The sequence below is a fragment of the Sceloporus undulatus genome, chromosome 9, assembly GCF_019175285.1.
Source record: "Sceloporus undulatus isolate JIND9_A2432 ecotype Alabama chromosome 9, SceUnd_v1.1, whole genome shotgun sequence".
In the NCBI taxonomy this organism is placed as follows: domain Eukaryota; kingdom Metazoa; phylum Chordata; class Lepidosauria; order Squamata; family Phrynosomatidae; genus Sceloporus; species Sceloporus undulatus.
Window position 1 is genome coordinate 11,663,329 of NC_056530.1, and position 25,799 is coordinate 11,689,127.

At 42.3% G+C, this 25,799-nt stretch overlaps 1 protein-coding gene across 1 annotated transcript in view; it reads left to right on the forward strand.

Annotated features, from left to right (window-relative positions):
- The window catches only part of CSMD2 (CUB and Sushi multiple domains 2), a 456,222-nt gene that overhangs the window by 249,124 nt on the left and 181,299 nt on the right, over positions 1 to 25,799 (forward strand). Inside the window, exons 6-10 of the mRNA XM_042440873.1 lie at positions 1,383 to 1,495; positions 3,615 to 3,692; positions 14,403 to 14,490; positions 17,355 to 17,479; positions 21,728 to 21,849. Coding sequence (XP_042296807.1) covers positions 1,383 to 1,495; positions 3,615 to 3,692; positions 14,403 to 14,490; positions 17,355 to 17,479; positions 21,728 to 21,849 — 526 coding nt within the window. The remainder of the gene's footprint in view (positions 1 to 1,382; positions 1,496 to 3,614; positions 3,693 to 14,402; positions 14,491 to 17,354; positions 17,480 to 21,727; positions 21,850 to 25,799) is intronic.

The following is a 25,799-nucleotide window of genomic DNA, read 5'->3' on the forward strand; positions in this document are numbered from 1 at the left end:
AGTACAGTGCACCCTTTTTTACGCGGGGATCTGTTCCGCCCCCCCCCCCCGGATAAAAAAATGTGTATGCTCGAACCCCATTGAAAGTAATGGGGCTCATGCATGCGGCGGTGGCGTAGTGGCGTGCATGCACCATGGGCGCACACCCCATTAATCTAAATCGGATGCACTGCCCCTTGCGTCCCGTGCGCTCCCTCGTGGCCTTCAGCATAGGCTGAAAGCCGCGTATAGTGCATCCGCGTATGACGCGGGCACACTGTATGTGTATATATGTACAGTGGGTAGTTGTTATCCACTGGAATTTGGTTCCAGGAACCCCCCCCCCCCATGGATAACAAAATCATTGGATGTGTAAGTCCCATTAAAAATAATGTCATAAGCAAAATGATTCCCTTAAATAAAATGGAAAATCAAAGTTTGCTATTTCGAATTTATACTTCTTTCAATATATATATATTTCAAACTGTGGATGCTGGAATCTGTGGATACAAAATCCGTGGGTAAGGAGGGTTGTGTGTGGGGGTGGGATTGTAGGAGTTGTACATATTTTTCACAAAAAGGTCTGAAATGTGGAAGAAATGAGGGGTTTCCCCTTTCACCATGTGTCTCAAGTGTGTCAGGTCACCAATTCTCATTGAGGAAAGGAAACATTGCAAGTGTATATCACATTCCTGTCTGCTACTCTCAACATTATCTGAACCGGACTGTGAAAGGAGCAGTTGCATTTATTTAGCCCATGATATGGTATCCATCATGCACGCGTGCAGCCCAATATCCTATGCCATGGTGAGGCCTTTCTCTTTCGACAAGAAGTGACACCGAACTTGATGTCCAAGTCACTCCTTGTTGGGCCTCTTGTGGACCTAAAACAGCCCGGTATGTCCACACTGCAAAGTTATAGCACAAAAAAGAGTAGAAGGTGTAGGGTGAAGCCACGGTGGTTGAAGCAGTTTCAAACTGCAGTGATTCTGCAGTGTGGACACACCGTCCAGCAGACCCAAAACATGGTGAAAATGCCCGACATCCTTGCTGTCAGAGCATTAGAGGATCAAAATCATGTTTTCCTAGGAGATGTGGCCCACTATGGTCTACTGTGAGGCCAGCATTGTCCCCCATCCTCACAACAGTTGTCCACCTTTCAGTTAGCCTTTGACTAAGAATGCAGGTAATAGCTATACAAATTGAACTCTGCAGGAGAAGTGGCTGCAAGTATATTTCAGCTTATTTTTCATGTGGTTGTAGAAGGGCCAACTCAACTGAGGGAAGGCGAAGAGCCACAGAAATCACTTTGCTCTGAATCTGTGTGGTACACAATGTGATGTCTTCAAAAAAAAAAGTACTTAAAATATGTATATATGGCCCTGTTCTTTTTGGTTTTGCAGGTTTACAGGAACAAACCTTCCCGCCCCTGTGATCAGCAGCAAAAATTGGCTTCGTCTTCACTTTATGTCGGATGGCAACCACAGGCAAAAGGGCTTCAGCGCACAATACCAAGGTACTTTCAGTCTTCCATCTTGTTCAGCCTGGCATCCCAAGTCCCCCCAATTCTGATTTAACAAAGAGGATATTTGCAATTCTTTCCCCAATTTCATCATTCCTTTTCTTCCTCTACATTGGGTGCATCTACATCAATGCTTCCTAACCTTTGGTCCTCCGGGTGTTTTTGGACTTCAACTACCAGGAGTCCCAACTAGCTTGGCCAACATTGGAATTCTGGGAGGTGATGTCCAAAACATCTGGAGGATCAAGGTTTGTGAACCACTGCTCTATACTGTAGATGTAATGTAGTTTGATACCACTTTAACTGTTGTAGGTCTTGAGCCTTCCCTGCCAAAGCATGACAGTGCTTCACAATACTACAGAAGGATTCCTTAGGAGGGAATCTATAGCAGTTAAAGTGGCATCAAACTGCATTATTTCTACCGTGTAGATGCACCCTTAGTTGGGAATAGGGCCCACCAAGTAGATGGCTTCCATACAAACTAAACCAGCTCACAATGAGTGGATATGAAACTGATATTGGAGTCAGCAATGTACTTGATTTGTTTTGATAGAGCAACTCCATTATGTATGTGGTTTCCTTTTTGCCTTTGGAATGAGGGCTGGAAAAGGATTTTGTGGGGTTTGAGATGCTCACCCAAAGGACACATTTCACACTGTCGGAGACTTATTGCAAGACAAAATACCCCTTTCCTTCAGCATTTGCTCATTTGCAAGACTTGCAGTACGTTTCAGAGAAATCACATGAACACTATGAAAAGAAAATGTGCTAAAATGCATACAATTTAAAAACACAAGCATGCTTCAGTTAATGAGGACATGCATACGGTAGAGATAATGCATTAATAACTGTACACATTGTAGACAAATGCATACAGGAATTAAAAAGACAGCCTCACAATCCGATGAGAATAAATGATAGACAGAAGGCAGGTGGGATTTGGAGAAACATAATAATGAAATCAGTCCTGAAGATTTGGCATATCCCTATTAGTGACAAACCATCTTTTGCGTTAATTATGATTGCATTCTCCCACCGTAACATTATTCAGTAGCGGATTTCAGGTTACGAACTTTATGAATCATCTTTCCAATTTCTTATGTAAAGCTGGTTAGCGGTAATTTTTCCATTGAGCCCTTGCCCCATCACTTGGTTGTTGCCAAGTATTTTTTTTAAAAGGGAAATCAAAGTCATGTGTGCCGCTTGGCTATTTAAAAAAATACACCTGCTTGAATCGTGCCGTTTTGCAAAAAAAATAGCCAAGGAAAGATTAATGTTATAATTTCCTCCCTGATTAAAGCAAATGTCAGGGGCTCCTAATCCGGCGAGCCTGCGAGAAACCATTTTTCCAGACATAATAGGCTGAGCGTTTGGGTGTAAAGTGCTTGAAAAGATAAGTTTCCAAGAAGCCATTCCTCATGTGTCAGGGGACTTAAGGGGTGTAGAGTCAATTCCTCATGCTGCTTTTTAAAAGAAAGGCATGAAGTTTATGCTTCAAAATTAACCGGAGACAGAAAATGCCAGCTGAAGGCAAAACTGATAGAGGAGTGGGCAGATAGATGCCAAGCTGGGTAGTCAGCGGTGGAAGGCCAGGAAACTACATCACACCCTTCAAGACCAAAAAAGTAATGTTTCCCAAAAAAATGCCCTCTAGAGAACATGGAGGACATTCTCACCATGTTTTGGGGGTCTTCCTGGGCCATTTTATCTGTATAGGGGAAACAGGAGAGGGCCTTCTCAATGGCTTCAAACTCTGGAACTCCCTTCCCAAGAGTTTAATCTGACACCCTCCCTACTCTTTTTCCGCAGACAGATGAAGCTTTACTTAATAGTTTAATCACTTTTTAACCTTTTATTTTGTGAGTGTCAGATTAAACTCCATCTTCTCGATGTAAGTTTTCTCAGCCAGTTGTTTTTCATCGAATGACCTATGTAGAACATGTTAGAATGTCAAAACGTGAGACCAGAATAGTCTTGTTTTATGCAAAGGCCATTGGCCATAAGCCATAAACTTGACTTGACTTGACTTGAATAGATAAAAGGGTTTCCTTCCAGATGCCTTTTCCATTTCTTTCTTTTGTCTGAACTCTATTCTTTTGCATTCCCTTTCCAGTTAAAAAACAAATGGAAATGAAGTCCAGGGGAGTGAAACTGATGCCAAGTAAGGACACGAACCAGAAGACATCTGTGTGTAAGTTTCGCCCGCCATTGCACGCTCAGTGAGACCTCGCGCCTCGGACATCTCATATGACTCTACGGCCGTCTCCAGAACGTTGCCACTCCTTCTTCAGAGTTTTAATGCTTGTTCTCCCCACTTCCTCCCCTGCATTATCGCCTCACTCCCTCCTCCTTCCAGTGCTCCGTATGCAAACACATACTAACTCCGTAAATAAAGATGCGAGGGGAGGGAAGAGCGGGAGGGATCGTGTGGTGCATATGGTGGGTAGGGGCTCTATGTAGGGGTTTTGAGGCCTTGGTATCTCTGCTTCTTGTCATAGGCTCAAATAGAGTCATCATGACCCAAGCCCATTTTTGACAACCCAATGTATTTGTCTAGCAGAAATGTAAGAGGCCGCGGATCAGCGGTGTGCAAGCGAGCGACAAAGGAACGGCAGTAACTCTAGCGATAATCTGAAATAAGATCTCGCCTCTCTTCCTCTCCTGGTTATTGAACTTCGCTATGGCTATCTGCTGGAAATCTTCCTAAGAAAGACCAAGTAGCGTTAATAAAAAAGACAACCTGGTGAATATGCACACCGCAGTTGTACTTTATTTAGAAGGGCTGCTTGGCTTTTCACAGAGCCACAATCTGAGATAGATACTAGTGTTACTACTATCACTTTTATTAAAAATAACAATAATTTGCCACTGGATTGTTGCTCTGCTGCAGCTATAAACTTAGTTTCTGTATATCATTGTTTTCTATACATGATGCAAAACAATAACTGCTTCACTCCTTTGTTAAGGGCATGGCTTTGAAGTCAAGGCAATCCTTGGGTGAGGAGTCCAACCATAAGTTTCCATTGGTGATATTGGTGCAAGAACTGAGCTGAAGGACTACATGAGAATGGGATTACGTATCTGGGTGCATGGATTTCAAAGTCAGGAGAAGTTTGTGACACTTCTGGGCAGGAGAAGATGGTTCATTAGGCCTAGCTTTGGTGTAGACCTAAGGTTACATCTTCCACCTGCCTCTGAGTGCTATGCTTTTGCCTGGTCCTCCATGCAAGGGACTGTATTTGGAGCAACTCTTATTCACAGAGGTCTGTCTACTGTTCAATTTACATTGTCTCCTATTTAGCTTTTAGTGGTACCCTTCCAATGAAGGCTGGCTACTGCTATACAGTATTTGTATACTGACTTAGAAAGCATTGCCATCTTAAAGGGCTGGGAGAATAGGTTATGGATGATGCTTTTGTGATTTGCTAGTTTGAAAATAACGATTTGGGGGCATTCATCTCAGAGAGAGAGATAATAAGAAAGAAGAAGGTATTGGGACTTGCTCTTTCAAGTGTTATTCTCTGCCATCACTCCATTTTGGTATCAGAGTTGTGGATGCACAGGTTGCTTGTTGCTGGGCTGGTTAATCAAGTGTTAAGATGAGACGTTATAAGCTTTGCAAGAGCTTCATGATGGCACCATTTAAAAAGCAAGAGGAATGTTCTCAAGGTGGAGCGATGTTACCCAGCTCATCTTAAGGCATAACTCAATTGAGATGACAGTTTTAACTTTGCTTCTGTTAAGGATATCATATGGTATGGTGGTCAGCTTTTTCATTTGGGGATCCTTTCATTAACTACCAAGTGGTTAGCAATTAATTTGTAAGTCTAGCCACTCTGATGAGAAGACTACCAAAATTCTTATCTTGGTTTCAGGAGCATGAATTGAGGCTGGTGGCTCATAGCAAGCCAAAAAGCCGATTACTTTGTATCTTGTGGAAAGAAGGATTGGACTGAACTCCCAGCAACGAAAGGTTGGCGGGGGTTGGATGGATTTTGTAAGGCCCCCCAAAACTCAAGGGCCATGATAGGTAAGGAGACTTAACTTGATGAGGTTTTCTGAAAATGAGTATAGCATGGGATGAGGACTGCCAGGAGTATCTGGGATGAGTAATGTCTTCCCATGCTCCAGCTGCATGAAATGTTCCTTGCTTGGATGGATCCATTCAAATCCAACTCTTGAACCAAGAGGATCTCACCATCAGCAGACATCTTTTACAGTGGAGCAGTAGCCAGAGCAGCAAAGATTTTGATGTTTTCCCATAGAGTTGAGAGTCCCTTTTGCTTTTTACACATATGATGTGGATTCATCCATCTCCCCAGGAAGATGATGCCTTGGCGTCATTCTTCCTTGCATTGTTCCTTCATTCTTTCTTGAGTGAGGCTACTAAATACAGATCAGAATGGATCATGGAGGCCAGGGTTCCTGATCTCAAGCAAATCTCTATTGCACTATTGTGCTAGCTGGAGATGTTAGTGTATGTAGCAGTTGTTGATGTTTTTACTGATTAATGTTTATCATATATTTTATGGATTGTATATTGTTAAATTTTTATATGCTGTTACCCGCCTTGATCGTTGGAAAGGCGGGCTACAAATAAAATTTTATCATTATTATTATAAATCCCTGAGAGGAACTAAAATATGGAGTGACTTTAGCATCCCTGAAGGCAGTTCCACCTCAAAGAGGAGAACCTCCAGCATGCTACCATGGGGCTAAATCGAGTTGTAAACCAAACTACAGTAGATTGATTGAAACGAATGGGACTTAGTCACTGCTTATGTAAGTTCCATTTACTGTATTTCATTAGGTCTTCAATGAGTTGGACAGCTCATACCGTCAGGAAATTCTTTCACCTAAAGATTAGGAAGAACGTCTTGGTGGTAAGAGCTGTTTGAAAATGGAATGTGCTGCCTTGGAGTGTGTTGGACTTTCCTTCACTGAATATTTTTAAACAGAGGCTGGATGATCATCTGTCAGGAGGGTTTTGATGGTAGAATCATAGGTGGATGATACCCCAAAGGCTTTGATGGTAGAAACACTGAGCTGGATGATATCCCAAGGGCCACTCAATTCAACTCCATTCTGCCATGCAGGAATGCACCAGGATTCCTGCATGGCAAAATGGAGTTGAATTGGATGGCCCTTGGGGTATCATCCAGCTCTATGATTCTATTATTTTAACCTGCCTGAGAATAAAATTGCAATGTCAGTGTTGGTTATTGTGACCACAGACCCAGACGTATACTACAGAAGTTTCAAAGAATCAGACAGCAAATAGTTAAAATATTTATACAATTACATACTTTTAGGTCTTCCATGCCCTTGCTATCTCCATCCATGCTGCCTACAGCAAGGTAGATATTGGATCTTTACATAAGGCACATTCATTTTCTTTATTGTAAATTGATAAAATCAATACAGTACTTTGGAAATATATATTTTGGTTAGTTGTTTTGTGAATCCAAACAAGAATGGCATTATAGTTTTGGGCAACAAATGCACATGTGTCTGCCCATTCTCGGCACCTCATTTCTGCTGCTGAGGCTTCACTACACTCTGGTTTATGTCAGGGATGGATCTGACAGATGGGTCTCTTACAAAAAGATGCAGTTTCAGATAGTTCAGAAGCTATCCTTTCTTCTACCATTACAGCTTCACACATTTCATGAATAGTGCTGAAAATAGGGCAAGCATGCTCTAGCTGAAATTCAGTCATGAACTTGGAAGCTGATGAAGGTATTGATGTAATCTGTACCGTGAATAGGATGAGATGGTCTGCTTTGCTTGTTTTTGCAGTGATCAGAAAACGTGATAGTGGGATTTTCTTAAGTTCCTGCTTGTTTGTGTTTACCAAGACCTTTCTTTATTGGAACTGTGAGCACAAAAATACATATGATTTTTCAGTTGGTGGGAAAATATAGGACCAGCTGTGTTGGCCAGAAAAGAAATTCCCAAATCGTTTTTTGACGGCAATCAAAAAGGCACAGGAATCTGTGCAAGGTTTAAAGATTGCCAGAAGACCTTTCACACTGTACCATTATTGCACTTTGATTGCAATTTGACTGCTATGGTTTCATCCCATGGAATTCTGGGACTTGTAGTTTGGCACAGCACTAGATCTCTTTTTCTGGGAACTCTAAATACCCCTCCCTAAACTGCAAATCCCATCATTCCATAGGATGCAGTCATGGCGATTAAAGTGGAATTGCAGTGCTGCAATTGTGTAGCATAAAAGGGACTTAAGTCTCCATCAGTCATTCACTTGGAAAGCTTGAATGCTACAGGTCAGTGCACCTTTTTGCTTGTATGGATATTGGAAGTTGGCTGAAACTAAGCCGAGGTCTCAGACCAAGGTCCTGTTTGACACTGGTGTAGCATAAAGTTCGTCCAGAATATTTATGCAGCGCCCCCCACAAGCAAATAAATCCTCCTTTTTCCCCACTGGGCAACAACAACTGAATAGCACCCATGTGCGCCTGGTGTCCACTCAGTGGTTGGGGAGTAGATTTGCATCCCAGCACCATGCAGCTGTTATTGGGGAAGAAGAAGAAGCCTTTGCCCTGCCAGCTCCTTCCTTCTCTGCAATTGCACAGAGAGAACCACTGCACAAAAAGAGAAAAGGTATGAGGACTTTTCCTTTCCAGAACTGGCATTGGTAAGATAACGGGTGGAGAAAGGAAGGGAGAAAAGGAGGGAACAAGAGTTTAGGGGTGGTGACAAAAATTGTGCTAAATTCATCCTACTGGACCTGTACCACCTCTCCTTTAACCTAGTGGAAGATATTTAAATCTTCTGGTGATACTTTGGGCCCGAACAGACAGACCAAAATAAAACTGCTTTGAGTCACTTTGGAAGTATGTTGTTTAAATGCTGCATGCGTCCTAAGAAGCCGGACGTCATGCCAAACCCATGCTCCTGTACTAAGGACTGGTACGCAGCTTTGGCGCAGCTTCTGGTCTCTTAAGATGCATGTGTCATTTAAACAGCATGTCTCCAAAGTGACCCAAAGCAGCTTTATTTTGGCCTGTCTCTTTGGGCCCTTTCTGACAAGCCACAGTTTGCAGTTTCATTTGAATGTGGGGAACTGTGGTTTGTACACGGTATCGAACCTGGATCAATATTAAATGACTAGGTAGGATACCTTGGAGGGTTTTTTTAACTTTACTTATGACTTATATAAACCACAGTTGGATAAAAAGGTGTCAGCAAATTGTTAGAGCATCTATATCATATCCTTCACATGCACGAAAAAGGAAGACAAGTGTTCAAGCCTGTGACTCATTGTCCTGGCATTGTAATGCCAAACCCTGATCTAGTGTTTGGTCTGAGTTAGTCTAATCTCTTCCGGGGTTTACTAGAAGCAGCAACTTCGGGGAAGAAGTAAGAGAGACTGTTTCAAGAGCTCTTGGGCGTGTGCTAGTTGAGTGAACTCAATGTTCCACTGGTTCCAACTGGATCCCATGCTGTTACATCTTCATATGGCTACAAGAGATCTGCCCTTCAAAGGACATATGTGATGAGAAATCGAAGGCTTTCATGGCCGGCATCCATAGTTTTTGGTGGGTTTTTCGGGCTATGCGGCCATGTTCTAGAAGAGTTTATTCCCGACGTTTCTTCTGAAGATGTCAGCCACAGATGCTGGTGAAACGTCAGGAATAAACTCTTCTAGAACATAGCCACATAGCCTGAAATACCCACCCAAAAAATGATATATGTGATGATTTAGAAGATCAATGTTCTTGGTTGGATGTCCTTGGATGATCTTATCTCCCTTCTCCAGGGAAACAGGGGGGGATTTAGTTTTGCTCAAGTCCTTTGCTGGCACGGTCTCTCAAATATGGAATTTGAAACATTGTGCTTTTGATGTTGGTTTTTAGGTCCTCTTCAGATTTGCGGTTCCCACATATTTGGTTTATGTGTGACCTGTTTATTTCTTCATGAAGATATATGTATACGACCCTACATCCTATGCTCTCAGGGGGATGTGGGATAAAATCAGTATTATCATGGCTACATGTCTTTAGAAGAGTCATTGAGAAGAACAATGGTCAGTAGATCACAATAGGATGGAAATGTATTTCTTTGGTTTCAATGCTCTCAAAGTAGTGCCTGCAACTGAACCCGAGACATGTTATGAGAAAATGTACCCTGAACCTTGTGCCTTGGCACAATAGGAAACCTATGAGTTACCTCTGAGAAATTGTGTGGAAATCCCTTTTCCTTGTCTTTCCTCCCCATCAGAACAACTGGAGGCTAAAATAGGCCTTAGTCCACAAGAAATATTGTGTAAATTACACCATTTTGTGCAAATCAATGAGCAAAAACAGGCTTTGAAAAAAATAATACAAGACAAGGATGGTAAGAAAATGAAGGCAGGCTGTGTAGAAGAAACTCATGAAAACTCAGACTGAGAGTTTTCCAAAGCTCCACTATTTGCCCCCCGTGAACAGAAGGAAAGGATCGATGTTAGCAAATGTCATTCAGTTTTGCTAAGAGGTTGTGGGCTCTTTTACCTTAGTTATATGTGGTGGCTAAAGTTTTGTACTGTACTTGTTTAACTTTGACAAAAGACGCGGGCTTGGTCAGAATGGCCACAATATGGGATTTTCCGGTGCGGCTCCAGAATTCAAGTAGGAAGAAGTGAGGGAACATTAACTCCCAGATGTTTGGGACATCAGCTTTCACAATTCCATAGTAGTGGCCGTGCAAGGCGGGGAGGATAGATTTAAGACCCAAAACATCTGGAAGACAAGCCCCCCCCCTTCTCTTGTTCTGTATCACTGATACTATATTCAGCCCAGCTGTAGTGGCGGCAAGCTGTTAGGATCTTGGACATTGTGTTTTGATAGTGTTCTTTGCTCACATTGTAGGGATGTATTTTTCCCCAAATCTTTTTCTTGAGGGATGATTAATTTTAGCAATTTTTTTCCTACTATGAGAAATTTTTTGAAAACTGCAGTTTTTGAAGAATATTTGCAATCTGAGACTTATTCTGTGAAAATTTTGCATTCGGTATTTTTTTATGCCGAAGACGGCATTTTCAGCACAGGAAGCAGCTTTTTCTGCATCGAAAATAAATAAAGTACAATACACTCAGGCTTCCAGATCCACATATTCATTATTCATGGATTCCACCATCCACGGATCGAAAATATGTTTATATATATGTTCCCAAAAACAAACCTTGATTTTGCAACTTTATATAAGGGACTTCGTTTCACAATTGTTTTAATGGGATTTGGGGATCCACAGATTTTGCTGTCCAAGGGGAGCCTTGGTACGAAACCCCAGCGGATGCCAAGGGGCCACTGTAGAAAATGAATATGAAGAACATGTGTAGAAATAGTGCATTCTCTGCAGAAAAGGCTGTTATCCCATAGCCACCTCTAAAAAATACCATTCTGTAGGTGAAACTCGAAAAGTAGTTTGTCATGGAATTACTCTTGCCCTTGGCAGGAATTTTCCTCTGTTTGTTAGCAGCTGTGTCCCTTTGACTTTTTAAAGTGTTTTGTTGTAGAGCTGCCAGACATTGAAAAACTGAGAGAGAGCCTCTGAGGAATAATGGGCTGCTTGTAACCTCTTTAAAGAAAGAGCCTATTTTCTTTTAACTAAAGACGCTGCTTTGCCCAGACGGTAGGAAATTCATTAATCTTGCGGCCAATATTTAACAAAATAAACAAACCTCACCTGATGGGACGCTAGTGCCCCAAACACACACACACACACACACACACACACACACACGCCACCAAGAAAAATGGATCATTGAAATCCCTTTATTAATGTGGTGCACAGAGCAAAGGAGCATGACCAGGTCAGTTTTGTGAGTGCAAAGGAAGTGCAAACCTGCCTTGAATCCCATTGTGGGTGAAAGGCGGGATACAAATCCTTGAAGTAAATAAATGAATACAATTGGTTGTGTTGAAATCAAAATGTGAATTAACATTCATTCATTCATGTATACGAGGGACATAGGGATAGCCAGAACAGGGGTCAACCACATGCTGCCTATGGACCTCATGAGACCGACCAGTAGTTACTGAACCCCTCTCACATTTCCAGTACACTTCAAAGCTTCATGCACAGTGATGGCACGAAACAAACAAGGCTGTTTTTGTCATGTTGCATGTGGGCTGTATCTTGTTCCCTTTCTTTTCACATACCTTCTTTCCCAACAGAAGAACCAACATCACTATAAAGGTCAGGTTCCCATTTAATGGTTGCATTGCACAAATTTCTGCCAGCATAGCCCTGCTGCAATGCTGGATCTTGTTGGGTGGCTATTTATACAGTGGGCAGCATGGCCATGCACAATCCCATTGTTCAAGAATCAATCTGACTCTCCAACCCCTAGTAAGGACTGCATTTATGAAATCTCTTAAGTGGGGCTGCTAAGCTCACGTTGTGGTTTATGGAGGTGTCATAGAGCTTGAACAACCCTGGATAGGATGCTCCCATTTGTAACACTCCAAAGGGAGTGAAACTATTGGTGTAATGGCATTTACACCAGTATAAATCCCAAACAGGATTCTGCCCCACGTCTTTAGACTAGAATCACAGGACGGGTTTTTGTGAATATTTCCTTTGAGTGTACCCTAACCTTGGAGAAAGACATACCATAAGGCCTCCCAGCCAATTGCCCCACAACAATATGTGTTTCTGTGAGCACATGTATTGATGCACAGCAGTATATGCAGATGCAAGCAAATGGCCTCCCATTTGAAGTATTAATCCATACTTGTAAAAGATAGCTGGAACTTCCTATGACCTGCAGCTATTTTGTTGTGCTTCCATATATTTATGTTTGGTGGAGTGACCCATCCATTCATGTTGTTTGAAAAATGTCCAGCGACAGATTGAAAAATGTCCAGTGACAGATGCTATAATATCCATGAAAAGCTGTGGTGAATGGGATGACCTGAGGGTTGGTTGGTTGGTTGTATGAATGGACCATTCTGTAGGGCCTATGTGGGCACATATATCTAGGTAGAAATGCTTTGAGAGCATATGTGCTAAAGAGGTAGATCTCTATCCCAATGAATAGATGAATGATTTGAGTGAGTGGATGATAAGGTTTACCTGGGAACTGGGGAAAGGAAGAGGTGGAAGTAACCCAGAATTGTTACAGAATTTAAGGACTGCGACATCTCTTAAAGCTTGTATGGTGTTACAGAGAGGGTTGTTGGTGTTTTATTTTTCCTTTCTCATATTTGTGCTGAAGAGTTGCATACCTTGCATGAGAGAAAACAATGATGAATGTGTGCATCACCCGAGCAGCTTTGTGAAGGCTTCTTCACACTGTGTTCTTTCAGACATGCACCCAACATATATTCTACATAACTTTCAAAGTGTAATGTGTTAGCATGATAAGTTCTGTTCTATATGAATGTTATGAAACTATCCAGTTCTTGATCTTCTGGCCAGTCCAGCCAACCAACAACTTTCCTTCAGAGTCAAGAGGCCTGGCAGCCATTGTACTGAACAGTGAGAGATCTGGCCAAAAGGATACTAGAGCTTGAAACCAGAAATTGGTCAATATATTTTGTGGTCTTGGGTTCTCTCTAAAAATGTCCTGATATCATCACCTCCTGGTCTCATCACACATTGAGCACTATGGTGGGACATTCCAGTTGTGAGCATAGGCTAACTTGGACCCCAACACCTGTGGTTATGAGCATGTGTATCATACCATTGATGGTTGTCCAGGTGCCAGGGTTGGTAAAAGCTCCCTGCGATGTGATTTCTCAAGGGCAGATTTTTCATTTCCATCGTGTCACGTGTGTAACCCACCTACGTATCGGCCAAGATCCACTCTTCACTGCTGTCCTCATTCCTGTCAATACCATTTTAGAGCTGCTTTGGGGGTCCTCTCTAATGCGTAGGTGCATCATTTTGGTAGGCCAGTCACGGTGGGGTTGAGGCATGCTCATGTGTGCTTTCATGCTCGGTTGCTTTTGCATTCATTGCTAAGAACTTCCACATTTCCTTTTCACCCACCTGCCCCCCAACGCAACGTGAGACCTTTGAGCCACGTCATCTTCAACCACATCATGGTGCAAAGACATGGTTGGGAGCGGGGAGACATGACAGGAAAAATATACAACAAATCTCAGGTGACAGAGCATGACATTGATCCAGTAGATGCTATTGTGTTTAATTGTTTGTCCTGACTTTTTAATGAAAAAGATGAAAGCCAGAGATTGTAGGTGAAAGCAAAGTATTTGCTACAGATATCTTGCATCCATACCATTTTGAAATACTTGTTTCCTGGATGGCTCTTGACATGTTTGAAGGGCTGCAAAGAATGTAGGTTTTGGGGTGGGCACTGGCGCATGTATGATAACGTTCCAACTATTGATGTCAGTTGTCTCCTTGTGCTGCTTCTTTGCGTAGGTTTTCTGCAGTCAAACTAAACTGCAAACTCTGAAACCCTCTGACTGGCATCTGTTCTCCTCTCCCCCCATTTCCCTACATACTTTTGATGTCATATTCTACTACTTTTTATTTCTTGATCCATTTATTTAGCTGTGCCTCTCATTAACATCTGCTGTTGAGGGTTGGTGGGGCTGTCTGTATCTTCTGCATCTTGTCCACAGGCGTATTTTAAATAGATGGCTCTGGAAATGTGCCCTTTAACTGGGGCCTCTGTGCGAAATGTGGGATTCCTTGATGTGGAGGAGGGTTGTCTGCTTCAGTTGGTTGGGGGGAAGCCCAACCTGAGTCTTTATTACCTAAGTAGAAGGAGTAGATGGAGGAGCATACACATACACACACCTTTCCAACTTGTAATTCCCCATGTTCGCTCTGCATCCACCAACACTGAGACAGTTGATATTTGAAAAGAGCAAACAAATTATGTCTTCTATTTCTGTATGTGCTGTTTTTTCTTGCTTTGTAGTAACGCAGGTCGGGGTGTCCCAGGGACATAACATGTGTCCGGACCCTGGGATTCCAGATCGAGGCAAACGGATAGGCAACGATTTCAGGTGAGAAGGAGTGTTGTTTCTTTTCCTCCACCATATCTTTCTTTCCATCTTTTTTCAGACCGTTCAGGGTCCTATCAAAGACCCTTGACTGCAAATGTTGCCTCCTTCCATTTTTTCTTTTTAAATGTATTCAGTAAAACTCAGAGGAAATACACCTTCGAACAGCATACATTTCTCACCATGAGGTTGGACCAGACTAAGATGGATTTTGAAGAGATCAACAGATATCCCTGAAGGGCATGTTTCTAAGGGACATATACATGGCTAGAGAAGGGCTAGTGAATTGGCTCCCGAACTTGGGTGTCACCGTACTGATAGACTTCAACTCCTGGAAGCTCCAGTGTGCAGGAAGAGATTTTCATACTCTTGGGGAACCCTCTCCACCTCGATTTGTTTATTAAATAACCCCTACAAGTTGTGGGGAAATTCAAAGATGGGATGGGTCATTTAGACTTTGCTCGTGTACTGCATAAACTGAGATCTAGGTTATCTGAAAATCCCAGTGCACCCTAGAACCAGAACCACACTAGAACCGTATTAGAGCATGCCAATGTGCTTGGTCAGCTGGGTGTTTTCTCAAAACAGGGGCCATGGAGTTCATTGAGCAAGTTGGTTTGTCCCAGCTAGGTACACCCGTTGAATCATTTGGATTTACCTACATGTTGCTTTATCGTTCAACAATTGCTTGCGTGGGTCTATGCCAACCATTCATATCAAGTCCTTAGTATGTTGTGGTTGTTTGTGTGATCTTTGCAAAGATTCCTCCAGCTTCACACTTGATTTTTTTTTTATAATTTCTGTGTGCCTTTCTTTCTTCTCTCCCCCACCCCCACCCCCAATGCCTTTTTATTTGGGTACTGGAGCTCTTCCCTTAAAAAGGGGGAAATCTAAATAAATGTGAGATCTCAGGTAAAATTTCAAGGTGGATTGGAACCCAATTTTCTCAGAGTCCATCCCTGATGACCAATTATATGGTTGACTTTTTCCTCCAGTTTGCAAGTGTAGACAGTCAGGGTTGGCTATCATGTGCCAATGGCAGCTGGTAGCTTTCGTCCCACTGAGCTGGTCAGTATACTCTGGGGCATTAGTCCAACGTTTGAAAGACCCATCCAAGATGTTGAATGCTTTCCCCTACAATAGAAGTAGCTCCCTGCCAAACACTGGAGGGCAACCACCCACTGCAACTGCTTCTGCAGATAGATAGATAGATAGATAGATAGATAGATAGATGATAGATAGATAGATAGATAGATAGATAGATAGATAGATAGAGATAGAGGGATAGGGATAGAGATAGAGATAGAGATAGAGATACTGTATATTTGGCCCGCAAACCCCTCTAGCAGGTGTGAAGGGCATTTTGCCATATTCCCCACAGGGGAATTTTAAGCCCAAAAGGGCCCTGTTTTTAGCAACAAGAAGTGACTGGTAGTCACTGATTTAGGTGTGTGTGTGTGTGTGTGTGTGTGTGTCACATACACACACACACACACACACACACACCTCTCCTGGGCCCAAAATGGTTCAGAAGGCAAAAGCATGGTGAAAATGCTCCTATGCCCCACGGAGAATATTTGGGGATTTTAAAAAAAATTAGAAATGACCCACAAAAACAGTCCTAAGCCACACTGCCTTAAAGTAAGCGGAATGGGCTTTTCATCATACGTGTGAGTGAGCCAGAATCGGTGGGACTTTAGATCAATATTTAATTTTATTCTTCTGCTGACTGCTATTTTGCTCGCTTCAAATGTGTCTCCATTTTCAACACCACCGCCACCTATTTATCTATCTATAGAAACCTGGGCTGGAACCAAATAAATAATGATGTCCCGGGAAGGGATATAATGGAGTGAGGAAGGCAGTTCACTTAGCAGCATCAAAAGACCTTAACAACCCTGATCCATCTGAGATATGGAATATATGAAACTGCTTGATAGGGAATCAGAGCATTGGTCTGTTGCTCCCAGTAATTTTCCAGAAGGCTTCAAGGAAGGTTGTTTCCTCCTTCTCCTCCTGTATAGAGTTCTCTCCCCATTGAACCAGAAAACAAGGACTTTAGATGTGGCGAGCTATTTGCCATGCTAGCAAAGCATGATGTATTGCTTTATTATTTCCAAGAAAGCAAGAGCTTGGGGATGTCACTGTAAGGTCTCTTTCAGAGCTTGAGAAAGTTGGGGGGGGCACCTCTTTTTTGGACTACACCTTTCCAAATTTCCTGACCACTATGGGAATAGAAAAACATGCTGGCAGACTTTCCTAAGCTCCACAAGACACCTTATACTTTTGGTTAGGGCCAACTCTGTACTGCCCATGTTTAGCATCAGGTGGAAAAATTCCCCGTTTAAATGTCACAAACCTATTCCCGATAGATGCCACAAAGTTCACAGGCACTTTTAAAATATCACACCACACTATTATTGTTGTAACAGTACAGTCGTGTGTGTGTCTACTAAGAAGTAAGTCCATCTGATTTCAATGGGACTTACTTCCGGTAAGTCTTTATGGGATTCCAGTGTATGACAACAGTGAATGTGTAAATGGGTTGACCATTTGAGGCAATAAGAGACTAGTATTCCCACAATGGGTTTGCAAGTGAACCCATTTGTAAGGAGGTTGAATGACCAAATAGCCAAAGTCCAAGCTTATACATGTTCTAGCTGTGTTGTGATATCTACCTATCCTTGAGAATTCATGGTTAACGTAGGACCGGTTGGGGGGAAATGCCAATGCGTTTGGTAAATCCTTCTGCCTTTCTGTCCAGCTTGTCTTGCCCATCCTGAACCATTGCAATGCAGTAGGTTGCTGTTGGTCACAAGTGTCCAGTCCTTTAGATGTGCTGAAATAGCTTCCCTTCTATCTTCCAGGCTAGGCTCCAGTGTGCAGTTCACCTGCAATGAAGGCTATGATGTGCAGGGCTCCAAAAGCATCACCTGCAAGAAGCTGAGTGGCATGATAGCAGCCTGGAGCGACCAGAGGCCCGTGTGTAGAGGTGAGACAAGGAACCATGCCGTGTTAAATCCTCTTGAGTTTGACAGGAAAGTGGTTTCAATTTCCACCTTCTTGGGGGTTCATTATAAGCAAGAAAAAGCAGGCAGTGGGGATGTGGGAAGAAATAATGGCTCTGTGAACTGCGTCAAGCACACTCTGTCGGGGATGCCTTTTCAGGGATAACATCCAATAACCTAACTTTCCAAGAACCCTGGCTGACCATTAATTCTGCAATGTGTGCAACCTACAAGGGGCTGAGGTTGGCTAAATTGCTTCTCCTTCTTTGTCTTTCTAAACTCATGTTTCTCTAAAAATCACAGATATATGGACTAGGAGCTTCTTCCAAAATAAGACATGCCCTTTTGGTTGAAGCAGCTCTGAGCAATGTTTGCAAAATATCTTAAATAGCATCAAATTTCTAGTTCACCGGGGAAGGGAAGGGTCCCCCCTCCCCCTAATTTACTGGGGTAAGAGGGAACAGAATTTGGAAACAGTACTTTTTGGGACAACAGTGCCCAAATGTTTGGCTAATTCAGAGCATGAAGTCACCCTCGGTGAACTTAACAACTTCCAGCATACCAACAAGTGAAGTTGTGGTCTCTCCAATCCATTATTCCTTGGCAAAATTAGAAGAAATAGGAAGAACAAGCAGGATCATTTCCTTAGAAAAGTTCAGGATTGTACAAAAGTAAAGTCGCTAGGGCCTATTATAAAAGACATGCTAAAATGTTGTGATCGACCAATATGACTAAAAACATTGGCTCTGATTGTATACCATGGTCTATGTTGCATAATTTTACCTATACTTAGCTACATGGTAGAAGCGCTATGGATCCCTCATAGTGAGTTGTGAAAATACTTATCAGGGTAATGTCAAAAGCATCCTGGTGTGCATCAAGCTCTACTGATGCACATTGGCATTTCCAAGACAATGGCCTGGTGTGCACTAGGAGTGCCCAATGTGCATTGGTGTCTTTGACAATGACAAACATACTTTGACTAGTGTTACATGTTTTGGGGTTTATCAATGACTTTTCTAAGTGTTTTGATGAGAATGATTTTCCCCCCAGTTATATTCTTAGTTGTTATTGTCATCCATTTATCTGTCTCAAGTCAATTCTGACTTATGGTGACCCGAAGATGAACCTATCATAGGGTTTTCTGGGCAGGATTTGTTGATATGAGGTTTGCCACTGTCTTCCCCTGAGGCTGAGAGAATGTGACTTGCCCAAAATCATCCAGTGGGTTTCCATGGTCAAGCCAGGTGTTCAGAGTCATTGTCTATTGCTCAAACCACCACACCACACTGTCACTTCTCCCTGGTAATGAGGGCTGATAATATTTCTAATATATATATATATATAAATATAGAGAGAGAGGGAGGGGGGGGGGGGGCAGGGCTGACGAAAGTAAAAGTCAATCATATTACCTGGTTCTAGTGTTTTGGAAGGAGATCCAGGGCCCAACTCTGTCACATCTGTTTTTGTCTTCTGTGACAGCGTCACAAATGATTTGTCCATCATTTGTGACATCCATTGTAAAACGATTAAATTATGAAGAGATAATACTGTATATACTCATGTATAAGTCTAGAAACTGAGGTCAAAAAATGGACCCCAAAAACCTGTCGACTTATCCATGGATCAATGTAAGCATTGTATATTAACTCTTGCTTAAAAGAAGGAACCATCTACTGGTGAAAAGCAATAGTATAATATGTAAAGCACTGATCCCTCTACTCTCTCATCCATCCATTCTTAAGAGTAAGCACAAAGAGTTATGTTTGCTGGACTTTTGTAAGTTCTTTGACATTGTTTTGCTTTGCTTCATTTTTTAGATCCTTTGCTATATGCCCCTAAATTTTATCCTCGATTTATCCACGGGTCATAGCAAAATACATAATTTTGGTCCCAAAACCTGTCCTCGACTTATACACAAGGTCAACTTATAGTCGAGTGTATACGGTAATACTCTACAAAATTCTGTGCATTGTTTGCCAATAGAGACTCAATCAGGAAAAAAGTCGCATTGAGACTCTGAATAACCAGTGCTGTTTGGTCCAGTTTCCCCCAGACCATTGCCCATGAACACACGTCTGCAGTCCCTCTCAAAAATCTGCAATCTGTCTACTCCTGCTGCTTGAAAAAAACACTTCAGGGGGTTTACAATGCCTGGAAGCCCTCAGCTAGAGCAACCTGTGATATTGCCCTATTGTAGAAAATATGCAGCTCAGATGATCAAAATTGCCCTCTTGCCACCTACTTCTGTGAACTGCCCTTGCTTAGTAATAGAGCACGTATTTTGCATGCAGAAAGGTTGAAAGATTGGCATCTCCAAAACAGGACTGAGCACCTGAAACCCCAGAGAGCTTCTTCCAGTAAGCACTGATAATACTTGTGTTGAAATATATCCTCTTTACTAGTCTTGTCAATACCGATGCCCATGCTGGTAGGAGGATTTGGGGACATGCAGTCCAAAAATGTAAAGGTAGCATTGGAAAGGTTCTCTAGAAAGAAGTTCTAGTCAGTATAATGAGAACTAAGCAAGACGGACAGTAGTTGTCTAACAGTATAAAGCAGTTACTTATATATTTTTTCCTCGGACCTAAATGATAATTCAGATTAGATGCGGGATACGTTGCCTCTCAAACTCATTGTCTGGTAAATTGGAATCCCAGCCTGAAATTAATGGTGATCCTGGCATCAAACCATCAGATTTCCCCCAGCCACCCTCAAAAGGGAATGTTCTTTGTGAAGAGCATTCTTCTTATCTTCTTAATTTTTCCTCTCCCCGTCCCCAACACATTCGCACAGAAACAGGCTCAGTTTTATCCAAAATCTGTTCTTCCAAAGGGCCACCACCTCCATTATCCCAGAGTACATTTCCCAGACTTAATTCAACTGTTTTCTATGAAATATTTATGGTATTGGGATTTGATTAGGCCTCCGGGCTGAGCGTGGGTGAAGGGAATAAAAGCCCATCACGCTCTCTGTAAGGAAAACCACACTGCAATACGGATTTAATAGAGTTGCCAAGGACCTACTTAGCAGCCAAGCCTGATTCTCTACTGAATTCTCTTCTCCGCTCATTTCTTGGAGGGTGGGAGAGGTACACATGGATTACATTGGGAGGGATCAATGCATCAACACATAGGCCAGCACCCAGAATGGACCCAACAAAGTGCTCCTCTCTCTTGCCCTGTCCCAAAGCACATGCCCTCCAATGAAGCACACAAACCAGGAGAGGCTGCAGCAATTTGCTTTTGCCTGAGACTATAGGGCAGTGATGGTGAACCTATGGCACGCGTGCCAGAGGTGGCACTCAGAGCCCTCTCTGTGGGCACACATGCGGTCGCCCTAGCACAGGGTTTGCCAGAGTTTCTTACTAGAAAGACAGAGGGATGTGGCACTTTGCAACAAATAAGTGGGGTCTGGGTTGCAGTTTGGGCACTCGGTCTGTAAAAGGTTCATGATCACTGCTATAGGGGAAAATAAGATTTTACCTCCTTCTCCTCCTCTCCTGCTGAATTAACAGAAGGCAAAACTACTTCTGCACTTTGTACCCATGGAAGTGAACCAAGAGCAAAAGGGGAAAGTGGAAGGAAGGAGACACCAGGACATTTTAAAAGCAGCAGTAGAAGTGTGTACAAATCTTCATGCAGACTGAAAGGAACACCTATAAGCCCATGCCACACTGCAATGAAGTAAACCTAGCAATGGGAAAGGCAACTCTGAGCAAGTCAAAGCTGGTGGATCCTCCCATCCCTACTTTGGTTGTCTTTCAACCCTGTGTGATCTCATGTCTTGGTTGATGGATGGGAGACTATGGAGTTTATCACACTGGGGCTGATTTCTGCATTAAAGAGAGATTAAAGCACATTTAAAGCATCCCGCAAATGAAGCGGAACTGGCAAATAATTGTGCAAATGATTATTATACGCAGTTGCGCAAATAAAGTGATAACGAAAATGCATTGTCACTGAAATCCCGAAAGTAAAAAGATGTGCATTAATGCTTCTTTGTGACCACTTTAATGGAGGGTTTTGTGTGACGTTATGTGAAATTGTTGCGCGTAATTACGTGGTTTTTCCGGGATATTCACGGGATAAACTCCCAATCTCCTTCGTGTGATAAAGTCCTTTAATTCCATGCTTGTTCCTTACCTCTCCCTTAATAAGGGGCCACCCTAAGCTAAAGAATTGCTTCCACACATGCTCCTTCCTTTTTCTTCTTCTTTTTCCACCCCACAGCAAGGATGTGTGATACCTATCTCCGAGGCCCCAGCGGCGTTATTACATCTCCCAACTACCCCGTCCAGTATGATAACAATGCCTACTGTGTGTGGGTGATAACAGCAGTCAATCCAGCCAAGGTAGGTCCTATGGGTACATCACTGGAGGGGTTGGTTGTGTGCCACCTTCGGATGGACCTGTGCATTTTGGGTGATCTTTACAGAACTGGGTCCCCAGCAGCTGTGGGGAGGTTGGTAAGGAGCAGAACATACAGTAAGGTCAGAGGAAACACCAAGTGGACCTCAAGGAAAGGGGAGTGCGCCCCAAACGTAAATGGCTAGGATGTAACTATGGGTTCAAAGGTGGACCAGTGAAGGAATTGCTAGTGTTCTTAATGTGAGATGGGGCGTGCCAGTCAAGTAGATCAGCCACCGCCAACAAGGAGGTGAGATGTAGAAGATAGCAAGAAGGATCCGTACTTAGTGTTTTCAGGTTTTCCATTAGTATTTAGCTTGGTAATGTTTATAGACCATGCTGGCAAATGAGAGAGGAAGTTCACCAACAGCTCATTGAAAGCAATGCTGATATACTACAAGCTTATCCTGACTTTGATACTGAAATATGTCTGGAGGGGTTACAGTCACTGCCACGTTGCTCCTAGAAGTAGACCTGGATCTTTCCGCTTAGGCAAAACCATGATGAGGAACGTTAAAAGACAATGGAACTTCGTGGATTTTTAAAAGAGACAATGAGACTTTTGGAACTGAGATGATGAAACTTTGGGGATTTTTTAAAAATATTGTCAAGCCATGGATGGTGGAAACTATGGATCTGTGAGTATGGAGGGCCTACTGTAACCATAACCACAAATCATTACATTGTTCACATTCTTACGGCTAAAATAATTCCATAAAAGTCTCCAGTCTATTAAAACAAAATCTTCAATTGAAGTGGCAATGTGGAGTCTTCCCCAGTGTTTAAATAGCTGAGGATATTACTTGTTGTAACCTTGTTTTCAGAGAGGAGAGGGAAGAAAGTGCAAAACAATTCAGTTCTTTTTCGCATTTGACTGCTGTCATCAGAATCTGCAGAGACTGCAGAAATATATCACTGGGAGACATTACTCAGCAAAGGAAGCAAAGTGTATTATTTTCAAGGAAGGGTGGGATAGCTAGAAAGAAACCATCCATATGTAAGTAGTTCGAGTTCCTGGTCTTGTTATTTGGTGAATAGCATCACCAGAGGTGGAAATGGAAATCCCAGGCTGCCTCTGCACTGTGGAATTAATGCACTTCAACGCTGCTTTAACTGCCATGGCTCGGTGCTATGGAACTCAGGGATTTGTAGTTTGGTGAGAGATTTAGAGTTCTCTATCAGAGCGCACTGGTGCCACGACAAACTACAAATCCCAGGATGGAGACGTGGCCGTTAGAGCAGTGTCAAACAGCATTGATTCTGCAGTGCAGATGCAGCCCTGGAGATAGAAGCTTTAATACAGACACCCACAATGTTTGTATCAAAACTAAATTTTGACAACACATTCCTACAGCATCAGATCTGATACGGTGAAATCTTCCATAGCCACCCGACAGCAATTTACAAGACATCTTGGATAGTTAGGCCCATTTAAAACCTCACAGCAGATCTCTGTTTAATCCTTGCCATTTTCTGGTTGGTTTCTGTGATTATTATTATTATTATTATTATTATTATTATTATTATTATTTAAATAGTGAGCATCCTTTGCCAGGAGGTTTCCTGTTACTTAATGATTCGTTAAATAATTTTTCAATCTTTAACTAAAAGCAAAACTAAGGCAAAGAAGAAAGCAAAGGAGGTAGGTGCTGAATAGAAGGAACGAAGGGATACGTCAATAATTCTTGGACTCCAGGAGCTTGTTTCTCTGCAACAAGGTTATGGTCTGCAGTGTGCCGAAATGTAATTAGCTATTTAATTAGGGTCAGGCTTGTTAAAATGCAGTTTACTTGAATGGGGTGCTTTAACTAATGAAGTGTGCTACTTGACAGCCCTTTGTTCTGTGCATTAATTGCATTATTTTATCATTGCACGGGTTCTTTCTTCATAATGTTTTTCCGGCACAGGTTGGTATTTGGTACTTTCTCTTTTCCGAAAGTAAAATCTTAAGTAAAAGAATTTTGACAAAGATGGATAATTCCAACCCTGCTCAAGGTCCTTCACAACATAGGATTATAGAGCTATGTGGCATAGTGGTTTGAGCATTGGACTTTGACTCCAGAGAGCAGGGTTCGAGTCCTGCTTTGGCCATGGAAACCCACTTTGGTGACCTTGGGCAAGTCATGCTCTCTCAGCCTCAGGATGCCAATTGAAGTCCCCTTGGAAGAAACTTGCCAAGAAAACCCCATGCTAGATTCGCCATAGGGTTGCCATAAGTCGGAAACGACTTGAAGGCACACAACAACAGCAAGAATTTCACTTTAACTGCCATGGCAACATCCTCTGGAATTCGAGGATTTCTAGTTTAGGGAGGAGCATCTTGCAAAAGAGCTCTAGTGCCTCACTACAAATCCCAGGATTCCATAGATAGTTAAAGAGGAACTGTAGCGCTGTGATTCTGTAGTGAGATTTTCTGCATAGGAAGCAAGCTTTGTGTACTGAGGATCCTTTTCCTTTTCTGGTATCAAAGAAGTTCCTGCGCAGAAAAATAATATCTTGCTATGCAAAAGAATGACGTGTTTAACCATGCAAAATAAGTCCAAGTTATTGAGGAATCTCATTGCTTCCAGATTTTATCAGCAAGGAGCTCCCCATTTCTTCTACAAGAAAGATACATATTCTTTACATTACCATTTAATGGACCTGGCTACCTACTCTGAGCCAGATAGCCTACTCATTTTTTGCTCATATGGTCTGAACGCATGAATATAGGCATCCTTCAGGTTCAGATTCTGCAGTCAATACAATATTTGTTCAGACTGAGTTTGCTCTCACCTTCCTTTGAGTCTGAGAGAGTGTGACTTGGCTAAGGTCTCCCAATTGGTTTCTATGGCTGAGTAGGGTTTTGAACCCTGGTCTTAGGGGTGCACTAGTCCACCAATGTAACCGCTACAAATAGTACCTGGGATTAAATAAGAGGTGCGGATTTATTTATTTATTCCCTTTAATGTTTCTATTTTGCTTTATAGCAATCACAAGTTAATAGCATCTAAGCAATAAAACAATAAGATAGGAAAGTATTTCTTTATCATTTCTGAGCAGAGAGAAGATAATGAAAACAGTCATTATAATGGATACAGATGCAGGGTTCTGGAGGGAAAAGTAATCATATGCCTTTGTACTTTACAATCTTTGCAAGGTGCATTCTATGAACTCTATAAACTATTATGGTCTCCTAGGCCAATAAAAAAAAATCTAATCGAATGTGTGACATCCTATACTTTTTGTGACCAGGCATCGTCTCTCTTTTGCTTTCTCTCCTTCTTTCGCTTTGAGGTTGTGAAACTTCATCTCAAATACCTATTTTCAAGTTTAATATGATCTTAAACTATTTCCAGTAATGTAACTCTAGATGTTTCATTGAAACCAAAGTACAGTGCCAGCAGAAGATATTTTGCTACCGGAGGCACGAAATCCAAATCATGTCTTGTGCCACTAATGCTGGGGTAAGAATGATCCAGCTTTCCAGGCGTCATTGGATGACAACTCCCAACATTCCTCTCCATTGGCCATCTCAGCAAGGGCTGATGGGAGTTGCAATCCAACAACTTCTGGAGGGCTGCACAATTCCCACCCTTCCACTAAGGAATATAGACACTGACAAGCAAGCCTTGTAAAAATTCATAGGAGTCGAGGGTTTCATGGCCGGCATCCATAGTTTTTTGTGGGTTTTTCGGGCTCTGTGGCCATGTTCCAGAAGAGTTTATTCCTGATGTTTCACCAGCATCTGTGGCTGGCAGCTTCAGAGAATACTGGCATGGAAGAGAGTGGGATATATATATATATATATATATATACACACACACACACACACACACACACACACACACACACATATACACACTGTATGACCCTGGTTTGGGAGGAGTGGTTTCCGCGTTAATCTGTGTATTGT